Here is a 21,455-nt window from a genome sequence, read left to right as displayed (position 1 = left end):
GTTAGTTGCTTAGAAAAAAGCTTGGCGGTTTTGAGTTCAGAAAACAAAATTCCATAGACGCACGAGGCGAATGAGTAATTTTCTAAATTCAAATTTCTCAACATTTGGGGGAAAATTAAACAGAAAACGTTTTTAAGATTACTTTTAGTCTATTAAATTTGTAGAGCTTGTAAAGAATCAGAATTATCCATTTGAAATCAATAATTCCATAGGCCAACTAGTCGTATGAGTAATATTTAAAATTTTAAGAACTTGAAATGTGGAGGAAAATTCAATAAACAGCTTAATAATGCTACTAACTTGGAATAGTTCTAGAAACATGGCAATGCACAGAAATTGAACTGCTATCTAAGCGGATAAAATATATTTTCGTGGAGGCAACAGGGCGTATGCTTTATATTGAACCTATTTTATATCAACAATAATTCAAATAATATTATGGAATTATATATTGAACATGAAATTATGGAGTTTTAAATCAATCAATAATAATTATTGATATCAATCAATATCAATCACTGGATTCTGTCACAACATTTAGTATTTAAAATTTTTGGTGCTGAATATCGAAATCAGTTTAAAATATAAACAAATCACTAAACTAAAGTAATGCAATAAATGCTTTAGAATAGTCTCCTAATAAATGCTAAAATATTGTATATTTTAATAAAGGATATTCGCAAACGCAAACAAAGAGTCCACTTTTCCGAAGACCAAAGAAAAAGAACGAACAGCTTAGAAGAGAGTGAACTCTCTCGCCCGAAACTCACCACACAACCGATGGCGATGGGAAAGAAAGTGAAAGCCATTAGCCGGCTGACAGCGGGTTCCTCCCAGGACTCAGCTCCAAGCCCCTCCTCTCCCCCGTCAAGGTGAACAAGGATTGACTTCTCACAGCCGAGTGGGATCCCCATCCGCTTGCATAATGCGCTTTTGTGTGGAATTAACAATTCCTGTACTTGCATTTGCAGGTTGCTATTATTTATGGCTCTCAATTGCACAAAGGCACGAGCCCTTCCGTTTCCCTTTTTAAATCTCCCCCCCATCAGCGCACTCTCACAGCTGAGCAAAAACAAAGCTCAGCAGCTGCAGCCAAGGGATATGCCAGCAGGAAGAGCAGCAACAACAACTTGCAAGGAAACCCGGCTAGGAAGTCATAAATTCTCACAGCGGTTAACAGGTGCATTTGAAATGTTCGCCCTTAAAAAGAGATAAATGCATAAACTTGTGGGGTCCCTGTGATTGCACGTATAATGGAGTACAGTAGCCTATTGCAGGATGGATTTATCGGTTCACAGAATATATTACAGGGAAATGTTTAGTTAGATTTTTAAGTAATATAAATTATTTTTAAATTTCAAAATAATTCGCCCTCAAAACCACATTAAATATTATGAATTTCACTTCTTCCTGAATCCTATTTATCTTTTCGATAGTCCATGCAACGTTTTGAACACTAAATAAAATGATCTAACTAATTGCTTTTATTTTAATTGGATAAAAAAACTTATGCACCAGATACTAGCTAACTATCACTGGAAATTAATCATCTTTCCGGCCAGCTTTTGGTCATCAATCATTAGCTACAGCAGGAGACTCACCTCAATATTCTGGTTGGTTTAACTGCAACTGTTTAAATGAGGTCCACGAAGTGCACTTCTCGGTGGCTAAGGCCAAATTCAAAGTCAATGCCAGGAGGCGAGAGCCAATTCAAATTCCACAATGTGGCCTCGCATTCGGTGGAAATTTATGCACAATCCCGGGAGCTCGAGAATGCGGACTGTGAGTCAGCGGGATTTCTGCGCGGAAAAGCTGAGTGACACGCTGACAGCAGAGCTCGGAAACTCCGTTAGCAGAGCCGCCTGTTGCATGCCAGCAATGCCACCACCCACCACCCACCATACACACCCTAACAACCCACCGAACAACGCCCGCCGCTTGAGTGGCAGCTTGCCGTGGCGTTAATAAGCGCCTTTTCCACGGAAATTCCCATCGAGTGCCACTTGAAACGGGAGTGCTAACAGTGCCGTTGTTGTTTGTTGTTTAATGAAAGCTTTCATCGCAGGCAGTCCATTAGGTATGAATCTAAACAAACGCAGTGACCCTTTGGAAAATCCAAAATGGTTAATCACACTTAAGTCCCGCGCACAGAAACAAAAGACGAATTCCCCAGCTCAATAGCAGCAGGGCAGAGTATTGTGTAGAGGACATTCCTTAAGAAGGATTTATATTATTTAGGTTATATAAAGTAGGGAATTTACTAAATGTTATAAAACTGGTTAAAGAAATTTTGATTTCAAAGCAAAAAAAATATGGTTTAAGATTTTAATATTTGATAATAGAGCTATGACTAAAAGGAAAAGTACTTCAGTTTAATAGGGCTTCGGCAGAGAATCGAAAAGCAATACTACAGAATTTAGTTTCTATATAAAAACTCTGGAAAATGTGTAGAAAAATATTGAACTTAAAGATTATTACTACTTTTAACCTTGGATACCTTTGAAAGCAGACATGTTCTAAGTAAAAGGAACAGTTCATCGGCTAAGTTTCCCAGAACAGGGAGTTTTCCAGAAGCTTTTTGTTACTTTCTGGTGGTGCCCTTCTCTTTGATAGTCCTTGTCTTAAATAAACCCTCAAGGTTGAAGATCCTTACTTATTGCTGGCTAAATATCCACCCATCCTCCTTCTTGGAGCCTCGAGACGGCGTCTGGCATATTGAGGGTGCAGCAAGTTGCCGACGGCAGCGAGAAATGCGATGAGGACTCTAAAACTTTCCACTTTCCACGCCGCACTAATCGGATTTCATTTAATTAGTTGCTCAAAGGAAACGAGCTGCAGAAAGTGGAAAATGGAGGAGGACGAACGCAACAACGACAAACACAACGAAAAGAGTGCAAAGACAAAGCGGCTGAGCACTTTTTTATTACACTCCGAGAAAAAAGTAGTAGGGGATGGCCGCATGTCGCGCGGCAAATTGTCAGGTGCTAAGCTTTGATAAAGTGCGCACTCGAAGGGACGACGAAAAAGTTAAGCTTGGCCGGGCGGACGGGGAAATTGCCTGCAAACGAAATGCAGACAGGAACATTTATTAAACGTGAGACGCGGCGAGTGGTTTTTGTTTGCCTTTGTCCAGAAACGAACATCTCACATACTGGGTTTATGCGACATTGATGTTGCAAAGTCAATTTAATAATAATAATAGTAATAACTTTGCAAAAGGGATATAATATAATTTGAATAATTTATTTATTTATTGATATGAACTTACAAGCAATACCATTGGCGATTTTGTTTTGAGAGAAAGCTTTCCATTAGTTCCTTATATTTTATTATAAAATTTTCCTATGCATTATAATGTATTTATCCCCATAATTTATTCATACGTAAATTCAATAATGAAATATTGAAATAAGGACTTCCACTCTTATGACAGTTCTAAGCGCATTCTGACTAAAAATTATGTAAAATTCATAAAGTGCTAGGCATAAACCAAAAATATATACTGTTCTTTCTCGCTCTTACCGCTGGTCAAAGTTTCTCTTTGAAACTTTTCACATGGGAAAAACCAGGAGCTCAGGTAACGGTAACTGAAACGTTGCCATCGCTGATTTCAAGCAAATTGGCTGTGTCTGTGGGAGGACGACGTACGCGTGTGAGCTGGGTTTTTTGTTTATGGAAAGTGTTATTGTTTGACTTTGAACTTTCCGCTTGTTTGCCGTCCTTACGCGGGTGTGTGGGGGGGGCTGTGAGAGTGTGTGCTGTGGACCAAAGCCGAAAATGGCCCAAACAATATCATAAAATTTAATGCGCTCATATTTCATGGCCTAACAAACGCACGCACACACTCGCATTGGAAAACGGATCTCGAAAACCCAGGACTGGGCAAATACATAAATCAACCGAGCAACTTTATCGCTTTATTTTTAAGCTCACTGCCAAAATGATTGAAATGTTCCTGCATTCGAGTAAAAAGAGGATTTGCATGTGTGGTGATAAAAACACAAGTTATTTTTATACCCTTGCAGGGTATTATAATTTCAGTCAGAAGTTTGCAACGCAGTGAAGGAGACGTTTCCCACCCTATAAAGTATATATATTCTTGATCAGCATCAACAGGGGAATCTTTCTAGATATGTCAGGAAGAAATCGACTTTTTTGGCCATTTTTGATTTTGATAAAAAATTGAATTTTCAAATTCAATTAAATGAAGTATGCAGATTTATTAACTGTAAAAAAATCTTGCACAGAACAGTTTTCCGATTTAAAATTAATGCTCTTTTGGCCGAGTTATGATATTTTTAATTTAAAAAATCAAGAAGTTTTTTAAAATAAAAAATCAGATTTTATAATACAGAATAATATCTTTCTAAGTCAATGAATCATTTCCGGCCCCATAAACCATATATATTCTTGATCAGCATTAACATGCGAATCTTTCTAGACATGTCCGGAAGAAATCGATTTTTTGGCCATTTTTGCGAAATTTGATAAGGGGTTGTTACATCATTAAAACTAGCAAAAATGGCAAAAAATTTTGATTTCTTAAAATTTTAAATTTGGTATACAGTTTTTTTAAATTAATAAAAACTAACACAAAACTGCTTACCGAATCGAAATTAATGCATTTTTGGCTTAGTTATGATATATTTTAATTGTTACCTGCAAGGCTATACAAACTTTGGCTGGCCAAAGTTAGCTTTCTTTCTTGTTTTTATTTTATTCAAACATGCAATTGAATCTTTTTTCACGAATAGTTTTTCAATAAGCTCTTGCTTGGGGGTGGGGTTTATCATGGTGTTCTTATTTTTTGTTCGTATTTTTATTTTCAGCTTGCTGATAACGGCAAATATCGAGTATTTACAAATAGAATTGTCAAGCGATTATCTTCTTAACATTAATTGATGTGTTCTAAATATAGTCGCTTATATTTTTGAGGGCTTTGATTTTCATCTTCACATATAGATAAATAAATAAATAAAATAAAATAAACAATAAAAACCATATAAAACTATTAAATTTATCTTTGTACTGAATCACTAGACAACCAACCAAGGGTTTCTCCTTTTCTAAACTATGAAAACAAATTAAGTGTTTCCTCTACAACATTATCATTGTAAGAAGTATGTTAACTTATAATCAACAGGTCTATATTATATTATTCTACACTAAACACAACTCTAGCTCAGTTATACATAAGAAATAAATGCGCATAAAAAAATTACGTATACGCCCTGTTTAAAGAAACTTTACAACGAGCACAAAAATCTCGCATTCCCTGCCATTTAATATTTTTTAGTTACTATAACTTAAATTTAATTGTGTAAAAAGGGCATCATTGCTAACACACAGAATACTATTTATTTTGATTGATTTGATTTTCAAGGAGGAACAATTTACTTATATAAATGCAATGCATAAATATTAAAATATATTTTTTCTGCAAGACTATTATCTTTTTTAATTTCTAAATGCTTGCGTTAAAGATATTTGAGAATAATGCTGACAGAATCACACAAGAGTTGCGCTAGCTCTCCGGATAAGTACTTACAGGCGCGGGACGCTGGGGGCCGACCCAGCTTCCGTGTTCAGCGATAAGAAACCAACTCTCTCCGAGCCAGAGTTCGTTCTAAAGTCTTGAAAAGTAAAGAGACGGAAATCGTCGCGGTAACCATTAGCACATAGAGATACGTAGATTCGCGCTTTTGGGAAACCGGAGCAATGAACGCACCGCTTTTAACGTGGACAGAACATGACGGAGGTGCTTTCACAACTATTTTCAGTACAAGTCCACAGCAAAATAATTGCGTTCTTTTGTAGCTCGCATTTTCTCGCCATTGTGTTTATGATAAGCTCGCGATTTGCACAATTAACAGTGGAGCAGAGGGAGGTTCGGTGCCCGAAAGGGGCGAGCATCCGCGGCACTTATTGTGCATTTAATAGGCACTAAGAAAGAAGCAGAGCTTGAGAAATTTACGCAATGACATTCACAATGGTGTGGTATTTACAAAGTTTATTTTACCCTGAACATTTAATTATTTTTAAAACTTTCGTCACTTTTTAGTCAGCTTTAGCTTAATTTTCTTTGGGAACCAGATTGGACTTTCAATTTGGCGCCACAAGTTGCAAGTCCAGCCCTGGTTTAAGTCGCGCGCCCTGCTCGTCATGTGTTGGTTTCGCGTCCAGCAATGTAAAATTCCTGGATTTTAAACTCCAGACTTAATTATAAACCAAAACTAAAGCCTTGTTCTTAATATGGAAAATTTTTCTTGCCACTTTTAATGTTAAATATAAAATAAAAAAGGCAAAGCGAGAAGATGAACTAAAATATGGCTAGGACTGCCAACTCCTTTGAAATATGAATTATTATCAATATACACGAACGATAACGATATATTATCGTAAGCTTTTGGCCGGCTCTAGGAAAGGAACGACATCTGTTTTTTTTAGTTGTTAATCATTTAATTTCACATTTAACCCTACGTGTCCCGCCTAGCAACTTGGCAATATGGTCGACAACTTGGAGCCGCTGGAACCGAGCCTGCAGAATCTCGTCGAGCAGGATTCGCTTAAGTGGATCTTCGTCGGCGGCAAAGGTGGCGTGGGCAAGACAACCTGCAGGTGAAACAACAACAAAGACACTTAAGCTTTCCGGTCAATAATGACTTACCGCTTGCATGTATGTTTTTAGCTCCAGTTTGGCCGTTCAGCTGGCTAAAGTACGCGAATCGGTGCTCATTATATCCACAGATCCGGCGCACAACATTTCGGATGCGTTCGATCAAAAGTTCACCAAGGTGCCCACAAAGGTAGCGGCCGCCATTATGGGTTTTAAGGCTCAAAAGAACCCTATTATTAATCCACATTTTGTTAAACCTTCAGGTCAATGGCATTGACAACCTGTTCGCCATGGAAATCGATCCGAATGCTGGCCTTAATGAGCTGCCCGATGAGTACTTTGAGGGCGACAACGAGGCGCTGCGTGTGAGCAAGGGCGTCATGCAGGAGATGATCAACGCCCTGCCCGGCATCGATGAGGCCATGAGCTATGCGGAGGTGATGAAACTGGTCAAGGGCATGAACTTTTCGGTGGTAGTATTCGATACAGCGCCCACGGGACACACGCTTCGCCTGATCGCATTCCCCCAGGTCGTGGAGAAGGGCCTAGGCAAGCTGCTTCGGCTCAAGATGAAGGTGGCGCCCCTTCTCACACAGTTTGCCTCCATGCTGGGCATGGCCGATGTGAACGCGGACACGCTCTCCCAGAAGCTGGACGACATGATGGCCGTGATCAGCCAGGTTAACGAGCAGTTCAAGAATCCGGTAATTCTATAGAAGTTATTCCACTAGCTTAATTGCCTTTTAACCTATGTATCTTCCACAGGACCAAACCACGTTTGTGTGCGTCTGCATTGCCGAGTTCTTCTCCCTGTACGAGACGGAGCGCCTCGTGCAGGAGCTAACCAAGTGTGGCATCGATGTGCACAACATAATTGTGAACCAGCTGCTGTTCCTGCAGAACTCGCACGATTCGTGCAGCATGTGTGCATCCCGCTTTAAAATCCAAGAGAAATACCTAGACCAGATCGCCGATTTGTACGAGGACTTCCATGTGACCAAGCTGCCGCTACTGGAGAAGGAGGTACGCGGTCCGGACAGCATTCGGGCCTTCTCAGAGAACCTGATGAAACCCTACGAGCCCAAGGGAAAGTCCAAGGAGTAGCAACGCTAAGCCCCATCCGTTTGTAAGATTCGTCCCCCCTAGATTGTGAGCTCGAAATAAAATTGAGTTAAGAGAGCGGATGCCCTAAGGGATCCCTCTGCTTGAATGTGTAAAATGGACGAGGTAAACGGATTATGTATTAAAAATAAAAATTGAGACACTTTACAGGCCGCCACCGCAACGTTCTATGGGCAGGCTACCTCTGCTGCCGCTCTCCGAAGCCTGCTTGAGCTCCACGCACGTCTGGGCGTAGTTCAAGTACGTGGACTCGCCCTGCACAATGGCCGACATGAGCAGCAGGAACTCGTACAGATTCACCTTACCCTGGGCATGGCAATCAATATCGCTGAGGACATTGTGCATCAGGTCCACAGGCACCTCCTTTATGCCCAGATTTTTGATGGCCCTGCAACAGTCGGAGATGGACACGTAGCCGGTTTTGTTGTCATCCAGGCTATTGAATTGCGTGGCAAACTTTTTCACAAGGCGCACAGACATCTTAATAGGTATATTTTGATGCAGGGAATTCTCCTTGGGAAAGCTGCCCATCTGTGAGTTCAGGAAGGAGCGCGCCTCAAGGATCTGCCGGTTTTTTTGCTCGTTCGTCCAGTTCAGCTCCTGGGCCATGATGTTGGCCACCTGCGGCAATATCTGCTCAGCCACCTGGACATTGAGAAAGGCCACTCGCAGCCGGCGTGCCACCATGTCCTGCAGCGTGCAGGCAAAGTCCCGAACGCCCTGCCTCACCTCCGCCTCGATGTAGGGGAACTCCGAGTGCAGCCGCTTGCCCACAATGGGCCATCCCAAACCGCTATTGTCCGCGGAAGCGGCCAGCTTGAAGGCATTCGAGCCGTATGTATTTGACAGATGCTCGGCCACGTCGCGCTCCATGCCAAAGTCCTGCACCAGACGGATGAACATATCCGGGCTCCAGCCGCTGGCTCCGTCCAGCTGGCAGGACATTGCCGTCACCGAAGTATCGCTCAACGGTGAGAGATCTCCCTGGGTAATGGCCGCATTAACAGTGATCTCGGAAATTGCCCGGAAGGAGGACCAGGTGCCGCCCACCACCGACAGCATGTGCCGGGGTCCCAGGTGGATCACGTAGTTCTTGCGCTGGAGGATGTCGGACTGAACGGGCACAGGCTTATAGCCACCCCAAGCGGCAAGTATATCGCACCTCCGGACATCGAAATCAGGGGTCACGAAGCGCTTGATGCCCTCCAACAGGTACTGCACATCCAACTCGGTGGGTTGGGAAGGCAATTCCTCGGACGAGGAGCCAGGCAAATCGCTGGTGCCGACCAGCGTGTGACCCTGCCAGGGCAGAAGGAATATTGATCGGCCATCGGGAGTGTGCGAATCGAAGACACCCACTTGCTCCGGGCAATAGAAACGCGGCAGCACAATGATCGAGTTCCAGCGGCTCGTGCACAGAGGTTTTGCCTCTGTATCCTCCAATCGGCGCACAACATCGCTCATATGTCCCGTGGCATTGACCACAACCTTGGCTCGGATTTGGTACTTCTTACCCGACAGTTGATCCACCGCCTCTGCGCCCGCTACGTTACCCTCCCTGTTCTTGAGCAACCGCACCACCTTCATGTGGTTGCAGATATCAGCACCATACCTAGCGGCTGTCAGGGCCAGCGAGAGACACATCCTGGCATCATCGTGCTGGGCCTCATAAATAACAAAGGCACCAAATAGCTCTTGTCGCCTCATCAGGGGAAACACTTCGAGAGCCTCGTCGGCACTGAGATACTGGAAGCTCTTGGTGCCCTTGGGCGCCATTAGGTGATACATCTTCAGCTTCATGTAGTACAGGGGCGCCTCCCACCAGTTGCGGACAGGGAGCAAAATGGGCATCATCTGGCTGAGGTGCGGGGCCAGGTAACCGATGTTGCTGCGCTCCCTAAGAGAGCAACGAACTCGTCTAAAAGCGGAAACATCCAGATGCGATATGGCCTGCTCCAAGTCCCTCAAACCACCATGCAGCAGCTTGCTCGACTTTGAGGATGTGCCACTGCCAAAGTCTTCGGCTTCGACCAGGGCCGTCTTCAGGCCCCGCGTGGCAGCATCCAAGGCACAGCCAGAACCAACGGCACCGCCGCCAATGATCAAGATGTCGTACTGGGTACGCTTAAAGGCCTCCAGGCACATCTTGCGGGTGGGCAGCTCTCGTTTCATCAGCGGCACCGGCTCCGCCGAGCCCTGGGAGCTCTCATCGAATCCAAAGGCGCCGTGACTCAGCTTTGAGCTGCCTAGCATTATCGCCATCTGGATGAACTTGGCCATTTCTGATCGTGCTTGCCCTAAAAATTTTGACCGAGTGTAAATAGCAACAAAACAAAAGCCACAAACTGATGGAAATTACAAAATATTTTCGATACTTTTGTTTGGAAATATGTTTAATGTACATACATGTCTCGTGCCTCTAATGTTGGAATATCAACTGGGAAACAGAACTCTAGCCCCGCCGTCTGAAGGAATTACATGGCTAGAGAGGGTTGTGTACAAAAAATGCCAAATGCCAAAATGTAACATTAAAACTTAGCACAAATTTACTATTAAAATCGCCCCCGCTCCGTTACTCTTTCATTCTTCCTCCTTCTCCTCCTCCTCCAACCTCTCTCCGGGCCAGTGACTTTTGAGCTTTCGTTCGTGGATTAACTAATGGGCTCCAGAGCGGAGGCTGGGCCTCGTTTGGGTTCACTACTGTTTGGCAGCACCGAAGAAGAACTTGTAGAAGAGCGTGGCCACCAGGCAGAGCACCAAGGGCAGCAGCCAAGACTTTACGGAGCTCTCCTCGTTCTGCGTCTCCGTGCTCCAGGTGGGCTCCGACTTCTGGGCCACACTGGTCCTTTCGCTTTCCACCAGCTCGCCAATCTTGTACTTCTTCATCATATCGCGGGCATCGTTGCTGTGGCCAACGTCCTCGAAGTTCTCTGTGGCATCCTTGCCGGCCTGCTCGATCAGCACCTCCTCGCCGCCGGGATGCTGCAAAGAATGGAACGTAAATAAATATTCGCATAAATCACTGAATTCTCCTCCACAATTGAAGAAATGCTAATACCCTCGGCTGACCCTGAATTGTATGGTTTAACAATCAGCTTAGCTCAGGTCCGAAGTCTTGAGTACTTTATAAAATATCCGCTATATGCAAATCTAATTGTCCGCAAAACTATATATTCTGGGTTGTGAAACGTCAGAGAAATCGAAAAATGATAGAACTGTTGTAAAGTTTTCTTGGAAACTCTTGAATATCTTAATGTTACAGGTTTATAGGATTATTATAAGTTTTATTAAATATTTTAGAAATTCAATTAAAAAAGAAGATATTGAAAATGCGTAACGGCATACGATTTCAATGTCTCTTCTTATTTTGTAGATTTTCTTTTTTATTATCTTTGGCCTAACTAATCAGACCTATTACAAATAGGTGTTTTATTCAGAATGATAGCAACCTTAATAGATTTTCGTAGTCATATTAAATTGCAACTTAGAATGTTATTAAGCCTTTTAGTTTTTTGTTAAGTCACATTATATTGCAACTACTTATAATTATCTTATTAACCCACCTACTTATTGTTTCTTAAAATAACTAGCTTCCTTTCTGAGGTAGCTTTCCAAGATAAGCAATTATCATTTTCACCAAAGTTTTGGTGGATTGCATAGTTATTTTTCAACCAGAGTTCTACGAGTTCAGAAAATTAGTTTTTTAGTTGCGTTCTTACTATATACATAGCTCCATTAACCTATTACTTTTATGTATACTGTTCATATTACTATCTATCTATCGTTATCAAATTAAAGCGACTAGTATGCCATGTATGATGTAATTATCTTTATAGACAAGCAAGTAATCACAGTTTAATTGGTTTGAAACTTTCAAAGTCATCTCAAAGCTTTAAACAAAGTTAGACAAATGAATCTGCAAGTCAAATTGTACCCAAAAATATTCAGAGTCTGATGCTGTATAGAGGTGTCCGGGAAGTGTTACTACGCAATATCAGAAAAGGCTTTCACAGGCACCGAGGATACATATACACAGCGCTCGAAACGCAGTGGATCTGATAATGAACAGCATGTTTTAAACATGGTCTGGATCGGCTTGAGCGATAGGGGGACTCAAACTTTGGAATGGAAATATAAGTGAGCCGCTTGGTCACCCTCACTATTGTTATTTCGATGGCATGCAAAGTGCAGCGTCATCGTTAGAACAATGTTTTCGCCGGGCTTATCTTATAAGAGTAGTCAATACTACAGATAGCACATGTTCCACGCCCACCCAACTGCCGCGTCAGGGTGAGGTGAAGCGTCTTCGGCAGCGACTCCCACTGGAGTAGAGGAGCGGAGCCTTTCCGGCAGTGCACTTGCATAAGAATCCAAGTCCCAGGGCAAACACAAATCCAATGAGATGCAAATGGGAACGCGCTTTTTGCTTAACACTTGACATATGCAAATCGATGGTAGTTTCGCCAGACGGTCTTTTTTGAGCGATTTCAAAAGTTCGGGTTTCGACATTTCTGCGGAGAGCGAACAGTGGAGAAATTCGGACGCAGGTCAGCCAGAGTACGCGGGTCAAAGTACAGGTCTAATGACAGCCACTCTGCGGCGAGCACTCAGGTGCAGTTCGGGGATCGGGGCCGCCAGCAGGGTGTACGTGCCAGTGGCTTTGGGCACGCCGTCGTCATCGCAGTAATAGAAGCAAGATAACACCAGAATGACCCCCATTAGGTGCGGCGCTTTGTGTCCAACGTGTCCCACACTCTCTCCCTCTTTTCTCTCACCTCGTTAAGGAAGGCGGTGACGTCGTAGATGTTGTTGTGGATAAGCAGCCAGGTGTCCTTGTTCGTGTTGTGCTTGGCGACCTCGGCCCGCGTGAAAGTCTTGGCTCCTTCGCTCGACATGTTGATCACTTGTTGATATCTACTGCGCGTTTGATTTTTATTTCAACAAATTAAAATTAGTGGAGCTGGAAAGTGTGGCCAGAATTGGCTTAGCGGTTAACGTAAATTGTCAAATGTGAGTTTTACTTACATACGGTGTCAAATGTAGCAATGGGGTCGAATTCCCAATCGGCTATGTAAAATCCAAACGATATCATCGATTACAGAAAAAAGTTTGAGGTTCATCGATGTTTTCGAAACATCGTTGCCAGACTTCGCGTTTATCAAGCTGGCAGCCTACTTTTCCTTTTTAAATTTAAGGCTCCGTTACTTTAAAGTTGTATATTTATTTTTATACTGCAATTTTGACGCTATAATTCTATTTAGCATGTAAATACTTTAATTTTACGCTGCTTTTGCAACCGAATAACCAGGACAAGCGATTCCATTTGGGGAAATATTGAATAAAATGATAGATATTAAGAATTATAAACAAACGAAGGAATTCGTAATGCATGTAAAATGAAAAAGTGCGTACATTTTTAATAAAATAATTAATATCTCGATAGTTGCATACTTTTAGGTGCGATTTATATTTTTTAGGCGCGCAGCATTTTGAAACGCTTTTTTAAATTTACAAAAAGCCTACTGCAAACGTCTGGATAGGAATTGGTAGTTGTGTAAGAAAATTCGAAATAAAAAATGATATTTAAAATGAACCAGTTCCTCAGCAACAAAGGAGCACTCTTTGCTTCCTTCTTTCTTGCGACAACAAAGACAAAGACTGCGCACACTCAGATCTCGTATTTACACTTGGACCGTGCCTTTATTTCAGATTCGGCAAAGGAGACTTCAAAGTCAAACGTATCCTGCTGTACGCCGTGCGGCTGCGGTGCTCCTCCAGAAAAATAAAAACAGTCAAAAGCAGCGCTGCTCAGGCGTTTGAATTAACTAACTATTAAAGTTAACATTAACAAGTAACAATATTTTGATAGTCAACTGCGGGTGTGTTTTTGATACGCTACGCTTTTAACTTTTTTACAAAGGTAAGTTGGAAGCAAATCCATTGTATTACGCAACTCCCCCGCTTGGCGTGTGGTGTACGTGCCAAGTTGCCATTTTCTTGGGGGCCAACTTCCTTATGCGGTGCAGCTTTTCCGGCGTCCATTGTGTCCACCTTTCTGATGCGTAATTCGAGCTCTCGGATTTAAATGGGGCGTCTGCCGAGATACACACCGCAAATGTTTGATTATCCTTTATAAGCGCTGCTGTGTGGCTTCCCCTGTCAATCATGTCGTGGACCCATGACTGCTCTAGAAACCACCGAGTGTAAACAGCTCTTATGGGGGGCCATCCAAACTCTGTCGAGTGGCCCGTAAATCAATGGGCTTGTTTTTGTGTCTTCACAAGTATCAAAACATAGGCTCTCGTGAAGCACCTTCTTATCAGCACCCGGAGATTTGTGTTGCCCAAGTTAGCTAGTGGTGTACCTGTTACCAGAGTTTTCTGTATCCATCGGATGCATTGAAATCCACAGCTTCCTTGAAGGTTTGGGGTAGGCCAAATATGATTGATGACTCTTGACAGCTTCTAACTAAAATCTGGGTGTGGCGAGCATTAATTTACGGCTATATTTACGCTCCAGATACGCTTTATATATATTTTGTACCCCATTATGTATAACACAATCAAGGATTGTAAATTAGTATCAATGGAAAGAAGAAGAAAATCAGAGACGAGGAAAAACAAATACAAAGTCAGATCTCAAATCTTGATCGATTGTGATCGAGGCATTAATCGCATTTGCACAAAGGGACTAAATATAGCACGATTCCGATTCCGATTCCCCCTTCCGATCCAACAGTAGAGTTCACTCCGGTTAGTCGCCAGCGATTATAATAAAATTTAATGCCTTATTGCTGCATAATGGGCCGATTGTCGACAGTGGTCCACATTTTTTTGGCGCGACAGCCTCATATACAGAAATTTGCATTGCCAATCCGTCATTAGACTTGATTGATTCCATCATTAAATACAATTGACTGGAATTGACCAAACGAATATGTTTTCAATTCCAGCGCAGCGCCACAGAATAACAAATAAATAAATAATTCAGTAAATATTTGCTCGATTACTGATCTCTTGATCGTGATGAGGAGATCGGAGATCGGCCATATGCGAACCCGCCTTTTAATTGGGCTCCCAACATTTAATTGGAGACAAATATTGTTTTTAATTATGGCTTTCGCGAATTTCGCTGTTCGAATCTTTATGGCACTTTCGCTTTTTTCTTCGCCCAGATGTTCGCCCCACTAAGCTTGTCCCCTATATTATATGGTAGTTATCTGTATAAACTGAAAGCCGAACAGAGTGTAGAGTCCGGGATACTATAGATGGCTAGCTTGGCATATTTTCTACATTTCTATACTACAATATTCTGAATAGAAAACAAGGTAATAAAAAAAACTTTGTTATTATTATACGTACATTTATAGATGGGTTTTATTACTGTTTTGATCCATAACATTTTATATAATTTTTTTCATAGAAAATTAAAATCTGAAGTACCTTGTAGATTATATGTTTTTCCTGTGTATAAGACCCCTTCAAGTTCGCTTATATCTTGTATTGTTTAAAACCCCAAAAAAGATACATTTTCGGCAGGATGCGAATATGAATCTGTAAAATGTAACTGCGTAAATGCGAGCGCGTATTTATAGCGGTTGTTTATTTATGCGATGTTGTGAGCGGTAAAACAATGAACAACAACAAAGCCGCACGCACAAAGGAGATGCTCATTTCTATCTTTGTTTTATGCATTTATTCCTCCAGCAGAGAGAGAGAAACAGCGAGAAGTTGAAAGAGCGAGGGTGGAAAGAACGAGGCCGAGAGAGCTTTGCCTTCAGTCAGTCAGCTGGCCGCCATCAGTCCCTCTCTTTCACTCACTCGGCCATCAGTCCTTCTCTTTCGCTCACTCACTCGGCCACGGCGTGATTATCACGCACCGAGCACGTGTACATGACTTTGGTTTTGTTGTGCTTGCTCTCTCACCTCCTCCCACTTTTACCCTGCCATTGCCATCCAAACATCCACCGTTCCTCGCTTCACAAACAAAAACAACAAGCATTGGCAAACAGTTACATAGACACATACATACACAGATACAGCCACGCTCACATTTACATGCACTTCATGCACGGAAAATAAGCAGTGGAGCTTTGATAAGATCAATTGTCAAGAGAAAACAGAAATTTTAATTCCAAAAAATGTACATCTTTTTAAACACTTACACTTCTTAAATTTTGTATATACTACAAAGTCTTCCTTAAAGAGGTTTCACTGTTTGTGTATCTATTTGCAAACAAATAAGGTTATCCATAAATTGTTTGTTTATTTGTCTTTAGATACGAGAACGTTTGTTGCATTTGAATAGCACATTGTAGATAAGAGATAGCTCTTTAGTTTCAACAAAGATTTTAATTAATATTCAATAGTTTCCATTGGGAACTTATCAGTTGAACAGCATCAGTCTGTTGCCACCCGCCGAGAGTCCGACGTGACTAAGGGGGCATCCTCCGAGTCTCCCCCACAAATCCCAAAGCATCGTTAGAAAAACAGAATTGTCATCAAAAGTTCTATAACCGATTTGATGGCCGCCTGGCAACGATATATGTATGTATGTATGTATGAGGGGGTTTCCGTTCTTGGAGAGGGTATTCGGCCAGCTCTCGAACTTTGTTTTGGCCATAAATCTGTCGCACGCGTTGGCCTAATGCATTTGTTGTTTTTTATTAAATTGTTATGATCGGATCGCTACTAGCTTTCGTTTGTTTTTCTCTCGACAACTGAGTCCTCTGTGTGTTAATTCGAAATTCGAATGTGTAAACAAAAGATAAACAACAATCTCGTTCCCATGCACAGGCGAAAAATAAATGGGGTAAAAAGGGTTTAAAATTTTGTATATATTATTTTTACATTAAATTTTAAATGTACAAAATATGAAGCTATTTTAATAGACAAAATAGTAGTAAATAGTTCAAGTAAAACCAAATAAATATAATTGCTATCAGTTTTCATTTATGTTATAAACTCAAAATGTTTGTGATTCTGGAAATATTAAAATGAAATTCTATAGATTCGAATTCAGGCATGCAGTTCAACCAAAGCGAATATATACTTATATATGTACTTATTTTAAACGACCCACTTCCAAAATGATGATTCACTTATTTTAAATTTACTATTAAGTAGAATTATCGATTTGAAAACAAGACATTCCTACTAATTCTTTTCTACCTTCTTTGAAAAATCAAATCTCCTTTAAAATTATATTTTCTTTTCTATAATTTTAGAAAATAAAAATTGATTTTTATCATTTCTAAAGTTTAAATTGTTTAATTTCTATAGAATATATTTATTTTTTTATGTAGATATAATATAAAAAAGAAATACACAAAATATCTAATATAGATACAATTGAAATGTTCCGAGATCGAAAAATATAAAAATGCAATCCTATAGATGCAAATTCGGCCATGCAATTCCATACATACACATGAAGATACATTCGCTTCAAACGTTTCACGCATTCCCTGCGTGCTGTGTATGCGGGAAAGAGATAGCGAGAACTCGTTCCATTTCGTCACCGGCTTTTTTGCTTTTTAGCTGGCGCATCGACCGAGCTCGCCTCAGATGTTCTTTGGAAGTGCGCTGGTCAAGACGTAAAACAAAAAAGTGCAGCTAAAAGAAAAATCTAGTAAAAGTGCTAAAGAGTTAAAAAAAAAAAAAATTGCAAGGCAAAGAAAATAAAAAAAAAGGTGTTGAGACAATAGTAACGAAAGACAGCACAATGCCGGTCGATATATGCAGTCAACAGCACACATTGCTCAGTTCCAGAAGGTAAACTATCAAATTGATTGGATTTTTCCCTTGACGAGATTTTTCCATTGCCGCAATAGAGTTTTCCAATTAACACTTTGCCGGCTGTGAAATAAGTGAATGTTCTGTCATTCGTGAGAGTGAACTCAAGGTTTAAATAAAATTAAATATGCCTATTAGGAACAGCATTATTCAATTCAGCCGTAGCTACAAAGTTTTTTAAACGAAAATGTATTGTAAAGTAAACCAAATTAATTCGGTCTTTACTAAACATAAAAAGTAACTAGATTCGAATCATAATAAAAATAACCTACCGATTTCTTTACCAATCCCCGATTTGTTTTTCAAAATAGTGAACTAATTCAATGTAGTTCAATGCTTCCCGATTCCCCTAACTCGATCCCTCACTGTATCCAATCTTATTTGAAGAATGAAAGTGAATGTGATGTGTGAACTTCGATCTAGTTTCGTCACCGTTTCTTATCAGTTCGCAATATGCACTAATTGAATCGCCAGACAGCAGACCAGACCAATATCAGTTTATCTACTTCCTTTATGACCCATAAAATGCCAGCTTTGGTCGCATTTATTTATCAACCAAATCTAATGTCCGATACTAAGGCTTATCGGTTAATTGAAGCTTTTGTCAGCTCATTGAGGTGGGGAAATGAATGGATGGATCCGCTTCAGATTGGCGATTGCCTGTGTCGAATTGTAATAAAGTCAAGCATATTTATTTATGAAAACCCGCCCACTTGACCTTTCAGATACTTACTGTGTATAAGTATTAAATGAGAGCACGCCACAACACACTGAGAACTGTTGTTAATTACGTCACACAAAAAGTTGCTACAATAATATAACATTTACATCGAAAAGCTGAATTGTTGCTGGCATTGAAATCAAAGATAATCGTTAGGAGTGTTTGTTTATAGGGAAACCAGCCGGAGAATACCAAATAGAACAGGCATATCATGTTGTGGCATTGAAAATATTGAGAAGTACGCAATAGAAGCTCGGAAATAATATATCAGTCAATTCCATTGGGCTTCATAAATTGATTTTTGAGGAAATTTAAGAGGTCTTTTATATTATATGAGATAAATACAATTTTACCTATAATAATAGTATCTCATAGGTTCCCCCCAGCTATTTTACTCTATAGATAAAATCCGTATATATCCTTTCAAAAACCTCAGACAAAGCAAAGTTGATTGACCATTTTCCCATACACCTATAGACGTATTTTTAGTCGCAAATATGTAAAATTTCTAATGTATATCTTGTATTTGTTTGTGCGATTGCAGCGGAACAACAGATACCTCGTTGTCGTTGAACTCACTATCCCTGAACTCCGCTCTGCCGCCGACGGATCCCGATCACCACCACAATCCACACAACATGAACAAACTGTGCCGCCAAGTGTCAATTGAGTCGCCCGGACCGGGCGCCAAGAACTGCGTCTTCAACTTCTTTGTGCCCATCGAGGACACACCGGCCCTGGGCGCCCGCATCAGGATTGTGTGCGCCGGTGCCTGCTATCGCCGCCGCGATCGCTCCAATTCCATAACCAGCATGTCGTCGGTGTCTTCGGAGCTGAGCGACTACTGCCCGTCGGTCAACTCGATGTCCTCGCCCGCTCACCAGGGCATCCGAGAGGGATCCTTCTTCCCCGGCTTCGAAGTGGCCGGCGTGATCGAGTCCCTGGGTTCAGAGATCACGGAGGCCAACAACCGTGGTCTGCGCATTGGACAGCGCGTGATTGTATATCCGTTTGATGAGACCCCGGCCGGTTATGCCGAGCTCCTGGTGGTGCCAGATTTGAAGCATGTCGTGCCGATTCCCGACAGCCTGCCCATGGAGGTGGCAGCCATGCTGCCAACGGGCGCCCTGCTGGCCATGAATGCCGTTTTCAAGGCCCAAGCGGTGGTAACACAGATCCTCAGCCAGCGGGCTGCCACGGAGCCGAAGCGAAAGTGCAAGATCCTGATCGTGGGCACCGGCGGACTTGCGCTCTGGGCAGTGCGCATTGCTTCCTATCACTTTGCCTCGACTGGTGCCGACAACGTGGACATCACAGTGGCCAGTCTCAGGGACGAGGGCTTCCGCCTGGCCACGGAGATCAAAAAGTAAGTACAAGCAATCAGCCAGCGATTGCCTGAAAATAGTCTAACGTCAATAAATGAACCTCAAGTCAGTAATCTTCACACAGTAGCTTGGGTCATAAAACAAGAGAGATTAGTCTAGATTTTGGGTGATTTCAAGTTTAGATTAAAAAACCTCAACTTTGCAAGAGGGTTTTTTTTATGACAAAGCATTAAACATATATAAAAACAATTCAAGAACAGAAAAAGTACTAGACTTGGATAATTATAGTATTTTTCCCTCAATTTACTAACCGATCAACCTTTCTTATTACCCTTTTCAGTGTCAGCGTGGTCCAATGGAACGAATGCCTGTATGAGCCCCAGCTCATCGAGCGCACTAAAGACGTGTGCGGCGGAGCCGTGGATGTGGTTATTGATTTTGGCACAACCTCCAGAAGCCTGCACCGCTCAATGCACTGCCTGTCCAAGGGCGGTGTGGTGCTGATCAGCGACGAGGTGGCCGAGAAGCTGCTGCCCAAGTTCTCGCGGCTGTCCAACGAGTATCAGCAGGAGATTATACCGATCTCCAACGGCACCGCCGAACAGCTGGCGGAACTGGTGGAGCTGGTGGCCAACAAGAAGATTGAGCCGCCACCGCACTCTGTGTTCCCCTGCGAGCAGGCCGCTGAGGTCATCACAAAACTGTGCAACTCCGAGATTCCCGGACGCGCCATTCTCCGCTTCCACGACATTGAGTAGAAGCAGCGGGGAGTAGGGGAGTAGATGGCTCCCAATCAAGGCATTAAAACTCATTCAATATGGATATCTGTTAGTTGTATTCAGAGGAAACACACCCCCGACAAAACACTGCAACCTGCGACACTCTCGAAGCGGATTCAATTGTGCTTAATTTGTAGCCGGCCATTGTTTTGTAACCTTAATTTTTCGGACTGCAGACGACACCTCGTTTCATTGATTTAGAATTTTAAGCATTTTTAGTATTATGTACATATAGATTGTGATTTATTTTAATTTGTAAGCAAACCCACAATTCGGATTCTACTTTGCGATTGCCTAACACACAGTCTGCACAGATCGATCGCCATCACATCACCCACCCCATCATACAAGCCGGAAACGAGAGATTCGGGCATCGTATTTATGCTTCTTCAATGATTTTTGATTACGTAAAAGCCACTCTCAAGCAGAAGCGGACTACAAAATAAATGTTATACATATTATATACAAAATTGTTATGCATGCGATGCAAAATGTTTGATTCAATTGCTTGATGTTTGTACTCATTGCGTACATACGTACCCAACATTATACTCTACTTCTATTCATAAATAAATACCATAAACTATCAATGCATCTGGGGGCTGCTTTAGGATGTAGAAGGAAGCTAGGAGTCAAGGAGTCAGGTATTTCAGGCGAATTAACTGTTTAAAATCGTAAAAAGAAGAGTTTTTGATACGTTATTTTTAATTTTAATATTGGAAAAATAGTATATCTTTAAATATATGTGTTGGTTTCCATATTAAACTTAAAAATCATAGAAAGAAAATCTATATCATACTTTTACTAATTTATATAAACATTGAAATGTAACGGACGTCGCAAACTTTCTTAATCAAACAATATGGCAACGCTCTACAAATGAACTGGAACTCTAAAAACTCGATATTTCCTCATATCGATATATCGCAAAACACATATTGCTAGCCTCGGAATCAGAGTTGCCAGACTTCCCACTCATGGGCATTGCTCGTTCTTGAGGGTTTCTGCCTTTTTGTGTGCCCAGATGCCGCGAAAGCGAATTATTAATTAATTAAATTAACAGCAACAGAAATGGCTTGTATTATTATTAAGTATGTT

General features: G+C 41.5%; 5 protein-coding genes across 6 annotated transcripts in view; 2 read left to right on the top strand and 3 right to left on the bottom strand.

The window, feature by feature from the left end:
• The window catches only part of Corin (corin serine peptidase), a 40,887-nt gene extending 35,034 nt beyond the window's left edge, over positions 1–5,853 (bottom strand). Inside the window, exon 1 of the mRNA XM_070284094.1 lies at positions 5,549–5,853. The gene's annotated coding sequence lies outside the window, so the exon portion shown is untranslated. The remainder of the gene's footprint in view (positions 1–5,548) is intronic.
• Positions 5,854–6,401: 548 nt separating this feature from the next.
• Positions 6,402–7,839, top strand: LOC108076776 (ATPase ASNA1 homolog). Its single transcript, XM_017169780.3, has 4 exons — positions 6,402–6,618; positions 6,689–6,806; positions 6,880–7,320; positions 7,382–7,839. The coding sequence occupies exons 1-4, from the start codon at positions 6,506–6,508 to the stop codon at positions 7,718–7,720; spliced, it is 1,011 nt and encodes a 336-aa protein (XP_017025269.1). The 5' UTR covers positions 6,402–6,505; the 3' UTR covers positions 7,721–7,839.
• Positions 7,838–10,036, bottom strand: Gpo2 (Glycerophosphate oxidase 2). Its single transcript, XM_017169779.3, has one exon. It carries the CDS (start codon positions 10,016–10,018, stop codon positions 7,883–7,885), a length of 2,136 nt encoding a protein of 711 aa, XP_017025268.1. The 5' UTR covers positions 10,019–10,036; the 3' UTR covers positions 7,838–7,882.
• A 77-nt stretch (positions 10,037–10,113) lies between these two features.
• On the bottom strand, positions 10,114–12,714 carry Cyt-b5 (Cytochrome b5). The gene is made up of 2 exons (XM_017169781.3): positions 12,514–12,714; positions 10,114–10,720 (listed from the first exon to the last, which is right to left on the bottom strand). The coding sequence occupies exons 1-2, from the start codon at positions 12,631–12,633 to the stop codon at positions 10,436–10,438; spliced, it is 405 nt and encodes a 134-aa protein (XP_017025270.1). The 5' UTR covers positions 12,634–12,714; the 3' UTR covers positions 10,114–10,435.
• A 769-nt stretch (positions 12,715–13,483) lies between these two features.
• Positions 13,484–20,947, top strand: Drat (Death resistor Adh domain containing target). 2 transcript variants are annotated; one of them, XM_017169822.3, is made up of 3 exons: positions 13,484–13,658; positions 18,798–19,619; positions 19,919–20,947. In XM_017169822.3, the coding sequence occupies exons 2-3, from the start codon at positions 18,892–18,894 to the stop codon at positions 20,334–20,336; spliced, it is 1,146 nt and encodes a 381-aa protein (XP_017025311.1). In that variant the 5' UTR covers positions 13,484–13,658; positions 18,798–18,891; the 3' UTR covers positions 20,337–20,947. The 2 variants fall into 2 exon arrangements, with proteins under 2 accessions (XP_017025311.1, XP_017025310.1); XM_017169821.3 differs by lacking the exon at positions 13,484–13,658 and adding an exon at positions 17,306–17,511.
• Positions 20,948–21,455: the final 508 nt, after the last annotated feature.

This window comes from Drosophila kikkawai, chromosome 2R, assembly GCF_030179895.1.
Source record: "Drosophila kikkawai strain 14028-0561.14 chromosome 2R, DkikHiC1v2, whole genome shotgun sequence".
NCBI classification, from domain to species: domain Eukaryota; kingdom Metazoa; phylum Arthropoda; class Insecta; order Diptera; family Drosophilidae; genus Drosophila; species Drosophila kikkawai.
This window is presented reverse-complemented; position numbering and strand designations above follow the sequence as displayed.